At 35.3% G+C, this 12,224-nt stretch overlaps 1 protein-coding gene across 1 annotated transcript in view; it reads left to right on the forward strand.

The window, feature by feature from the left end:
- Arms (Ankyrin repeat-rich membrane spanning) overlaps nucleotides 1-12,224 on the forward strand; it is a gene marked incomplete in the record, with an annotated part of 380,241 nt that overhangs the window by 235,372 nt on the left and 132,645 nt on the right. Inside the window, 2 exon segments of the mRNA XM_081746181.1 lie at nucleotides 1,630-1,808; nucleotides 5,668-5,732. Of these exon segments, the coding sequence (XP_081602307.1) occupies nucleotides 1,630-1,808; nucleotides 5,668-5,732 (244 nt within the window).

Consider the following 12,224-nt stretch of genomic DNA (forward strand, 5'->3'; position numbering starts at 1 on the left):
AGGAAGTTCAAAATATGAAGAAATCGCAACCGAAGTAATACGTTACAGTCTTCGGAAAATTGAAGAATAAAACATTTGTTTCTGCCCAAATTATAGAGTCATATAATGTCAGATTTCTTTAACATCTTTCACCCAGAACTAATAAATGTACATAATAATATTCACAATAGAATCGTAACCTTAATGAGTAGATATGAATACTATTAACTATATGGAGAATGAGAAAGAAACAGATAATATCGCATAGTACAGATTATCTTAGGCTATCTGAAAAATGTAGTGTAAGGTGTTCGAACAAAGAATTGTCAAAAATATATGGTTTTGTAACATTATAATATATAGTATTTTGATAAAATATAAATTCACATTATGTTCTGGCTCACAAATCAACCTTGTCTAAGAGTATAAAATAATTCGTTGAACGTTTTATACGAATTTCACATTTTAATTTCTCAGTTCGAATGTACATAGAATGTACGTTTTTTTTTTGTTTTTTTTTTATCCACAATTTCGAGTTTTGGACACGACTATCTGGACTTCAATAAATCTGTTGATAACAAGTGCATCTATGGGCCAGTGTTATCAACTTTTATATTTTTTACTTAAAAAGTTATGTTGTGAACCATTTCATATGAGCATGGGCGATCAGAAAAGTTCGTAAGAAGTATTTGACACTGAATTTCGTAGGTTGTAAAGCGATATGTACTATAAAAGTGAAAATTCTATTTGAATTATATGCACTCCTTTAGCCTAGCCGGTATAACCGTGGGCATAACACTTAAAAACTTGAATTATACGCACTAAAGCCTGTCTATTCCACCTGTGCCCTCGGCAAATATGCTAACTATGCTTCGGTCCCACCCCTGCCATTCTCTGACGGATGAAACCCTACCTTTGTTTAGGGAAAAGAAGTGACCTCAGCTGTATTGCCATTTTTTTTTTTTTTCATTCAGTCGTTTGGTCTTGACGAGTGAAGATCGTAGCCCACTTAGCGTGGATAATTACAGAGCACAGCGGAGTCCGTGAAGTAATCCATTTTGGCAACGCTTCCGCATCTAACAATTGAAAGATCTCGGTCGCAGCAACTTCTCCCTCCTCTTTCGAGGGAGGTACGGGAAATCACATATCGACAGCAGCGCCAGAAGGGGCACAGTTGAAATAGAAAGGCTCTAGCAAGAGGACAGAGTACAATATGCTTAATAAAATCTAGCCCAAATTAATGACTAACTCTTAAAAATGTAGTGGCTAATAAGACAGAGCACAGCAGAGTCCGTGAAATAATCCATTCTGGCAACGCTTCCGCATCTAACAATTGAAAGATCTCTGCCGCAACAACTTGTCTCTCCTCTTTCGAGGGAGGTACGGGAAATCACGTATCGACAGCAGCACCAGAAGGGGCACAGTTGAAATAGACAGACTCTAGTAAAAGAGCCTTATTGAAAGATAAAGCCTCAAACTTTGTCAGCATGTGCCACGGGAGATTTGTTTGACATCTAATTGATCACGATGTGTATCCAATAAATAAACTTATCGTTGGCCTGTAGACACCTGTAAATTGTAGAGAAATAACATGTAAATCATAAAATGAATTTCCTTTGAGATTTTCAGGTCTTGAATGTTCTATTTCAGGATTAGCCCTCAAATGCCAATAGCGAAAGATCAGGAGCCTCATCTAGAGATGGACAGGGACGAGCGCAAATTTGATATTTTTCTTTCATTTCACAAAAACAGTTTACTTGTAAATGATCTTAGAGTATTTCTGCCGTTCACGATAAACTTGGATCCATACATAAAAAAATATATTAAAGGTAGGCAGATAACATTACTGGTATATGTTACTTTTCATGCTTATCAAGTAATACAGGTGTTAAAACTGAGAATGGTATGAGGCACGATGATTTAATTTAAATTTCTTGATATGTTTTAAAATAAAAAGTAATTGATTTAAATCAAATTTCGATATGATTTCCTTGAAGTGAAAATAAGATAAATGCTGTGTTTGTTCTTTTACTATTATTTTATAAGTTATAGCGACAATTTTCCTTCATATAACTTACACATAATACAGTACAGACTTTTAAATTCTATAATTATCTAATGTTAGTATTGTTGTTTTGTTTATTAGATGCACGGAAACTTTTCATAATTATGGCTTGGTTAATTCGTGAACAATCATACTAAGCAAAATTATGTTAGCTTCAGATTCCGCCACTTTTGTGCATCTAAAATGATTTCACAGTTCAAGGTTGTTTATTTAAATTACTTTGTGTATTTAAAAAAATGAAAATTTTGAACATTAATCTTTTCCGATCCCTACGTCAGCTGAGAAATCTAAAAGCTTTGGGTGGTGTGTTAAAACTTGTTTTGTTCATTGTATTATTATTATTATTATTATTATTATTATTATTATTATTATTATTATTTAAAGAAAGAGTAAAATAAAAAAAGCAGCTTATACTTCTTTCCGTTCCTAAGCGATTTCTTATCTAGAATGAATTGCGCTGAAACTGTAGAAAATTCTTTCCTGTTCTTGCTGAAGAAGCAGGTCGTTAGAAGCTGAGGAATTGCTTGCAGCATGCTATCATCAATAAGTTTTTCTTTCGACTTCCACCATTCAGCTGCAGACAAACACTAGTTGAAAATTATCTAGTTTTTAGTTTAGACTTCACTAATGTTAGTGAGAAGGAAATACCATGTATGATTGATCAGCGAAAAACCATAGTGAAATAATATGCTTCTGTGGTAATGTAATCCAGAAGCCCTGGATCTAGCATGCAAGCTAGGAAGTGGGCCGGATGATACAAGTTACAGCTTGTTTGTATCATCTTGTAAATTTCTTTTTTTTTTTTTTTTTTTTTTTTTTTTTTTTTTTTGTATTTATTTTGAAGCGTGTATTGTAAGATAGTCTTCAGTATTCTTCTGTGTGTGTTCTACACCTGCTATTATTGCTGCATCGTTTCTTTGCGTTTGATCTAAAAGAAAACTATATCTTCTGCCTGTTTCTTACTTTGTGCTGTGAAAGTGCATCGATTTATGAATGATTTCCCTCACAGACTTTCATTAACACTGCCTAATTTTTAATATTTGAACTCAGTCATCTACAGTATTCCATCATACTCGGAAGGAATAGTTGAAGACTGATTCTCCTCGTAATATTTCCTAGATGCAAAATAATTATTTTAAAATATTTCACAACAAGCACTCTGTCTCCTTGTACACCTTCAGTTACCAGATCTTTTGTTAGTAAATGTAATAAACGAGCTAAACAGCCATATGTATTAACATCGAGATTTTCTGAGTAATTGCACTGCCATTTTGTAACGTTGTACGGCAGTATATAGAAGTGGGTGCATGTTCATGAGAGATTATCAACGCCTTTATTACTTCAAATGTCCTCAATAATAATAATAATAATAATAATCTTTATTATCGTGCTGAGAATAGCCGAAAGCAAAAATATGCTTCACTTACTAGGGATGATACTCTACCAGAACCAAGAACCTGAGGAAAACCTATATATCATCTGAAAACTCTTGCCATGAGAAGTACGAAACCGTTTTCAAATCATGGGCAAATCCGCAACCTGACCCTATAAGGGGCCAGTTCGTTGTTTTTTTTTTTGACCCTATGTATGGATTATTGCACAGAAGTAAAAATGAAAGACACGATGTATCACGCTTAAGCGCTTGAGACCATCATGTTCCTTTTTGGCTCACTGCTAGAATGTAACTCGGGAAAGGGTTTGATAATATCACTTTGCACCCAGACGTACCCATTTGGTCAGTGTTGCCGACGAATTGTAAATACAATGTGGTGGATGTTTTTTTGTATCACTGGATGTATATCCATGAAACGTGACATAAACATTATTCCTCACTAGAGAAAATATACTGTAGATGTATTCTTCTCCCAAGGACCCCAGCCTGTCAGCGTTGCCAACCAAGTGAAAGAATAAGTTGCAAAACTGGATCCGTTCGATGAGACGTTTATACACCAAGCTTGGCAGAAACATCACACGACACTATAGCTAAAAGACGTTGAGTCTGACCGTCTCCCAACCATTCTATGTTTCCAGTGTTGCCAACCAAGTGTAAACATCACACTGTTAATAATGGCGTGACAAATATACTATAACAAATGTGACTGAAGCAGCATTGGACAACGGAAAACAGTGTGTGTGTCCCCGTCTCTCAAACACCCCAGTGTGGTAGTGTTGCCAACCAATGCGAACATTAAAGATTTTCGCATGAAATCTATAGCATTGGCGGACATAATTAGACTATGACCCATACAAGGTTTGTAGTATGTTATGTGAACCCACAAGCACACATGTTGTCAGTGTCTCCAACCACTCTAAAACACATTTTCTTGAAAGGTTACCTCACCATTGCATGTATAGAGACAAAATTCGACATAAACATCATTCGACACAACAGCAACGGGTTGGTCTATACTTTTTGTCTCATCTTGGTGCCAGGAATACCTCCCAAACGTTACCGGCGTTGTTTTGAAACTCCCTACACACACACACACACACACACACACACACACACATATATATATATATATATATATATATATATATATATATATAGTATAGTACAATTTTTTCCAGTAGTTTAAAAGTTACAAAGGCACATCAAGATAAATGGTGCACTTTGTACATATCGCCCTCAGAAAGCAGAAGGGCGCTAAGCGCCAAAATGCAAATTTCTCAGAAGAGCATAAAAAACGAATGAAACACTAATTAATTCCGAATTTTTCTTTCTTCTAGAATTCAGGTTTCACTGCTATACGCCTTTCATATTGTCCCTTGCCACTTGTCTCCTTTCTGCTCAACATGAACTCTTCTGATACCCCAAGCCACTACATTGACAAAATAGTAAGTCCTTTGAAGCCGTAAGCCATTATATTGGCGTATGCAGAATGCCCGATGTGACATGCGACTGGCCGGTTAGGAAACGGAGTTTTTGGTTCGTTTGGGTGTCGAATATCTCTTCACACATAGTAATAAAAATTTATACTAATAATACTAATAGCATTAGTATTAGTATTATTACTATTAGTATTAGTAATAATACTAATACTAATAATAATAATAAATAGTAATAATACTATTTCGTCCTAACATCTAAACCAAACAGATTTCGCATTGGGAAGGTTGTAGCTAGATTTCAAATAAAATTATTTACAGACCAAATTGAAAACGGGGGTGTTTTGCGGGTGGTTCCCCCCAAAACTTACCTTTTTTCTAGAATTTTCGACTTTTGCCCCCATGGCCCCCCTGAATTTGAAAAAAATATATCATGAATGCCACAAAAAATTAAACTAGAGACCCTAGACAACAAAATACTTTTTACTTCATGTCTCTATGCTCAATAGAAGTGATGCTATACGCTTTTGTTTCATACACTATAGATTATTAAAAATCATTTAAATGGCCCGCGGAATCGTGAAGCATACTGGGTGTTTGCGGCGGTATCAGGAGGGTTAAACATGAAATGGGTCCAGTCAGATATGCACTTAGTTGAAAATCAAGGAAAGTGGTGCTTAGCACCTTTCTGATTTCTGGGGCGATATGTATGTATATAATATTCTTGAATTCTTTATAGTGAAATGTATTATATATTAGGAAACTTAATACATCTCTTTCATTTCTTTTTACAGAAGACCTTCATAATCCTGATAATCGCGCGGGTGGAGCTGCAAGATTGCAAAATGTGTCTAAAATTGTACGTAAATATATTTTTCAAGCTATATTTTTAGTTCTCTTCCGTTTGCTTACTAAATGTATTCAAAGTGGATAAAATTGATTATAAAATTTTACCATTTTCAGAAGCCGTTTTGACCATTACGTTCATAAATATGTAACTGACGTACAGGGAATAATCACGAATCCATGAACTTTGAGTTAGAAAGAATGTGAATCTGAATGGAAATTAATCTTCGTTGCAAATCCGTGAAATTTTTCGTTACAGGAGACAGCAAATGATCTACCGTAAGACATTGGTACGTTAACTATAGTTGTGTGATCACTAGGCATCGGATTTTTCACGCACTTAAAATTCATTAAATGTGCGTGCAACTATGTTGTTATATGTGTTGAAATATGCACTTAATATGCATTAGCAATGTAATAAAAGAGAGCATTTTCAAATATGCAGCAAAGTTGTGACAAAGTTTTGTACGTGAAATATAACTTCAAAAATATGCTTTACCTTTCAGGGACTTCTCTTCAGAATTTATTTTTTGTGACAGTTACAGTTTATATACCCATAACTTTTCAAAACACACAAATTATGAGATTAAAAGAAACACAGTGATGTGAGATCACGATCTCTAGTTTTTCTTTACATTTGTATTTTACAGTTTATTTTGTTTACACGAAATAATACGAGACTTACTTTTTTTACACGTTTCCACTATATATATATATATATATAAAATTAAGGATTTACTCCTTCCCATAATTAACCTTACACTATATCACAAAATGCTTCTCTACATTTTTTGGTGTAAGATTGTGAAATTTGTAGCCAGAAAATAACCTTTTAACATCGATAGATGTTACTGGACAATATTTACAAACAAGAGCAAGTTTAGTATCTATATTTTCTGACAAGTTGAAATTTAACCCTTGAAGGCATTTTCCTATGGCTTCAGTTGTTTTGTTGTCGGAGTTTCTGGTAATAACATCCATCAATTCCTTTTCCACAGAGCGCCCGAATTTATCAGGAAATGGCTGGAGCTCTGCCAAGCTTCATCAACTAAAGCTAAGCATACACTGAGCAGCCTTCCTTGCGTCTATTGTTTCTGAATTGATGATGACACGATATTGTAATGCCTTTTATCATTATCAGATTTCTCTTAACGTATTGGCAATTACAAGCCTCTTTGCTCTGCTGATTGATTGCTAACATTTGGTTTTCCATAAACTAGGCATTCTTCAGTCTTTTCATACGAAAGGCTATTCTGTTGCATAGACAGGTAAATGCTTTGAAAAAAAACAAACTAAAATGGATTTGTTCCATCCTATAATTATACCTCTGAAATAAAAAACGTGCTAATACTGACATAATAACTGAAAACATTGAAATAATAAACAGAATATGCTCTTAAGCACGAGTATATGTTTTAACGTGCGAAATGTGCATTTATATGCACTATAAAACTCCAAATTAGAGCTGTATTATTGCTGTTAGAAACCAATACCAAGTTTTAACAGAAACGCATATAAGCAAACAAAATGTGCATTTACATAAAAATCCGATGTCTAGTGATCACAGTGTTAAAAGTTCCTCGGATTGTCATTTTTCAATATCTGCTGAGTAAACGTAACAATTTTACACTACTCTTCTTTTGTGCTCAATTACAATATATTCTTCGTAAATTTATATATACGCTTCCATCCGACACAATTATACTGTGACTCATGTGTGTCACAGCACTACAAATTGAACAATATCTGTACGATTATGACATCACAAACTGCAACAATAGATTTTTAACTTCCGCATTTTAAATCAAATTAATAAAAAGATAAATTAAACATTGACTTCGTTGGTTGAGTCTGGAGAGTTTTGCTGATCGTTTTCGACTACTTATTCTGACATCTTGTTCACCAGACTAATTCACTTACATGAAGATAGAATGGTTACATAGTCAATAATTTCGTAAGTAGTCGCCTATAAGTTTTCCTTTGCAGAGAGAACGTAATTTTGCATTGAAAATGGCACGATGTAACTTTAAAAAATGAAGTTATTATTAAAATAATAATAATAATAATAATAATAATAATAATAATAATAATATCCACGGTTATGCCCCTTAGGCTAAGGAGGCGGATGATGAATGATTGTGGAATTTAAGTTTTTTGCACTACCACCGGGAATCGAACCCGGACGACGTGCACCAAAGGCACACTAGATAAGCGGAGAGGGCTACAGTCGAGCTTTAATTATACCATAATGATGTTTTTAGGGGCGCGGTGGCTCAGTGATAGAGCGTTCACCTCCGGTGCTTGGGGTCCCTGGTTCGATTCCAGCTCGCGCCGTGTGGACTTTGTGGTGGACAAACACCGTGCTCGTGGCTTTTCTCGGGGTTCTCCAGTTTCCTCCCACTTTCTTCATTCCACCATTTCACTCATTTCTCATCATCATCGTCTCCTTTAGCCTAACCAGCATAATCGTGGGACGTAAAACTTAAAGATTTCATTTCATTTTCATAATGATGTTTTCAAGAACGCTAGCTGAAGGAGCACTCAACATGAATAACATTTAAATTAAATATTAGTCTGCAAAGCATAGACTCCTCTAGTGCGTCCTTTGGAGGAGAAAAATGGTAAATTTGCATAGGATTGGGCCCAAGGAATCGCTATAATAAATTTCTATACAAACAACTAGTATATCAAGAAATCTTATTTCGATTTTAGAATCCTTGCATCAAAAATGCAAAATGGTTTTATAAAGTGAACCGATCTTCATATACGTGAGTTAACCTGGTGAACAAAATAAGATAATAAGTGATCGAAACCGTTCAGCACAACTCTTAGAGGTATAGTCAACGAAATTACTTCTTCACTTTTTAATATTGTAAACTTCTACTGAAAGCAAGTTGGTAGAGACAATAATGGTATATGGGATTGGACCTTTTTTAAATGAGTGAGTGTTTTATTATAAAACTTTACTATGTTATAGTAGGATATAATTTTAAAGGTAGTTAGAAAACCAAACAGTTTTTTTTTTTTTTTTTTTTTTTTTAATTTGGTAGTTTTTGATAAGGAATGTTTTAGGACCTACACGCAACTAAGAGACAGGTTCAGGAGAACCTTAGGACCCAGTTACGGCTAAGAGGTGGGTTTATGTTGTTTTTTAGGGATTAGGCGCAGCCAAGAGAATTTTAGAGATTTTTAGGGCCCAGATTTAGCTTAGGGACAGGTTCTGGAGAACCTTAGGGCCCAAGTGTAGCTAAGAGGTTGGGATATGGTGTATTTTTAGGGCTTAGGCGCAGCCAAGAGAATGGTAGAGATTTTTAGGGCCCAGACCCAGCCAAGGGACAGGTTCTGGAGAACCTTAGGGCCTAGATGAAGAGGTATAGTGTTTTGAGGGCTTAGGCGCAGCTAAGAGAATGGTAAATGCTTTTAGGGCCCAGACGCATCCAAGGGACAGGTTCTGGAGAACCTTAGAACCTAGATGCAGAGGTATAGTGTTTTGAGGGCGTATGTGCAGCCAAGAGAATGGTAGAGTTTTTAGGGTCCAGATGCAGCTAAGGGACAAGTTGGGGGAATCTTAGGGTCCAGTTGCAGCTAAGAGATGGGTGTATCGTGTTTTTAAGGGCTTGCCAGCCAAGAGAGTGGTAGGGATTTTTAGGGCCTACCAGTAGATGCAGCCAAGAGAAAAGAACTTTTCATCTGGTATAGTTTATTATAATTTTATTCTTTTTCTTTAGGCCGGTATTGTTTCTTCTCAAGATAGTAAACCTGAACGTAAGATGACTCACTCGGAAAAGAAGAAAAAATAATGTAATTACTGTGGAAAGGTCTGGACTGAAAACAAGATAAGAAAATTGTAATTAACCGCTTTTCATTCATTGTAAGAATTGTAATATAAAATATATTTAGCAAGTAGACCAGTGGCGGCGTAAAGCAAACTGAGGCTCGAGCCCAGTGAAGTAGATCGGGACCCCTTCTCGAACAATCATGATTTATAGACTACAATTTTTTGACCTTCATTTGTATAATCATTCTTTCTGTTTACTCCTCTCTCCTTTCCCGTTGGTGTGTATGTGTTTAAACCATCTTAATTTGGGATATATTAAATAAATGGGGGTGACATTCAGCATCCCTGTCATTTTTTTAATGCTCAGAATCGCTTTCAGACTGGTATCTAAAAATAAAACCGGATCAGGGCTATCATTGCATATTTTTTTAATTCATTTTTAAACGGACACGATAGAAAAAGGATTAGCGATACAAGTGTAACGGAAACTATAACCCACGACACAAATAACATACTCTTAAGAACAAACAATACGTAGCAACAAAGAATTTAGAATTTATCCTACCTATACTATCCTATTTTAAACGCGTACTGTAATTAGATGAAAAAGTGGAAGTAATGCTCCTAATAATACATTTAGAGACAAATTTACGTACAAAATGTAACAATGAGCTGATATTGAAAAAAAAATGCAAACAATAATAATATAACCGATGCGATTTGGGTCCGGTGCTTGGGGTCCCTCGTTCGATCCCAGCTCGCGCCGTGTGAACTTTGTGGTGGACAAGCACCGTGCTCGTGGTTTTTTTTTTGGGGGGGTACTCCCGTTTCCTCCCACTTTCTTCATTCCACCATTTCACTCATCTCTCATCATCACCGTCTCCTTTGGCCTAACCGGCGTAACTGTGGGACGTAAAACTTAGAGATTTCATTTCATTTTCTTCTGGACCTATTTCAACCATCAATTGGCGAAACGAATCGGAAATCGGGAGCTTCATAATATTGCGTGGTTCTCGGGAAAGAAGGAAATAGTACTTGCACGTTACAAGGTCTTTCCTTTGAATAAAGATTATCTTCATATTGAAAAAAAAGTGACCTAAATTAGTTCGAAGATTATAACATAATTATTTTGAATGTTAAAATGAATACAATGAAAGATTTGTATTAAGGTGTCGTAATCAATTCAAACATATTGCAAGCATTCAGCGATTCCCGAATAATGATGTACACTCATGTCCAAAATTATTGTCGTATGTCTATAAATATGTTGTTGTAGGAATATAATTTGATAACGAATTCGCCCGGTATTTCTTATAATGTTAGTATGTGTGTAATCGGCAAAGACATGTATGTGGGGAAATTTCATGTCAAAAGAGCAGTAAATAAGAACAATAAAACGAAAATAAAACTTTCTTGTCCATTTAGCAACATTTTGTTTCACTTATTCTAATTTTCATATCTATAATTCTTTTCCTATGAAATTTACCACAAATATATATTTCCCTATTATACACATAGTATCAGTATTAAAAGTACCCTGCAAAATCATTATCAAATTATATTCTTACAAGAAGACAGTTATAGATATGCGACAGTCATTTTGGACATGAGTGTACAATCCGCAGCAAAAAACCTGCAACATAAGCAATTAAGTTGATTATGAAACGACGAAGTCTTTTGCTTCAAAATAAGTGTGCAGGGGAGGACGCCGAGGTTTCTTCTGGCGTGATTCGTACCACTTAGACGCTATGTTGATCCCCTGCGCTGTTAGGCGTAGTTTCAAAATAAACTTACATGCTCATGTTGCAGGTTTTTTTCTGCGGACTGTACATTGGGGAGGGCATTGAATATGCAAGGTGGTTTTGGGTGCCTTTCATGTAATGTTCTGAGAAATAACTTACAGTCACTGTTATGCGGCACATTATGACAGTGAAAAATCGTTTCCTACCTCCATTTCTTTTTCCTTAATTCCATACTATCAACTGCGATTTCTTACATTGTCACAAATGTGTTTTGCAGTGTTCCTTGTGCTTTCTTGCTTTAACATACTTCGTACGCGATTTTCTCTCTTATTGTGAACTGTCAAGAATGATTTTTGCCTCCTGTTGCCCTCCCAACATTGGAAACCACCCGTCTTTGAGAATCAACTTTCCATGCAGCGGCATAATAACGTTAAGTTCCAAATATATTTTACTGTATTTTCCTGGCACGAAGGATGGCTGCAAGTATCAAAATCGGAGGCGAAATAATAGAACAGGTAACTAACTAATTTCTGGTTTCTAAATAGTATTAGTGGGAAAGACATGATGTATGAATAGTAGTTTTGAGTTGTGGGAAAAAAAAATAACTGAAATTTTGGGATTTTTTTTTCCGTGAAGCATAAAACACTGTTTTTTGTCCTTTTTTTTTCTCCGTAAATATTTAAGTCTTTGCGTGAGTTATATTTTAGAGTCCCTAATTGGATATTTCTAAAGTGTATTAGCCTTTTTAATTCAACACAAGTATCAAGTAGTTCTTATTCTGCTTAACCCAAGACGTCAAAGCGTTTATTTCATTTGCACCAATCCAATAACTTAGATTTTTTTCCCCAAAAAACAGCCCTTTCAAAACGAAATTTTTCAGGAGAGTGAAAAGAAAGCCTACATACTATAAGAAGTTCTTGAAATCTGTGTGTGTGCGCGCAGTAATGCATACACTCAAAGAAACAGGTTAAAAGTTGTAAGAACA

The sequence above is a fragment of the Thermobia domestica genome, chromosome 18, assembly GCF_964235325.1.
Source record: "Thermobia domestica chromosome 18, izTheDome1.hap1.1, whole genome shotgun sequence".
NCBI lineage: Eukaryota > Metazoa > Arthropoda > Insecta > Zygentoma > Lepismatidae > Thermobia > Thermobia domestica.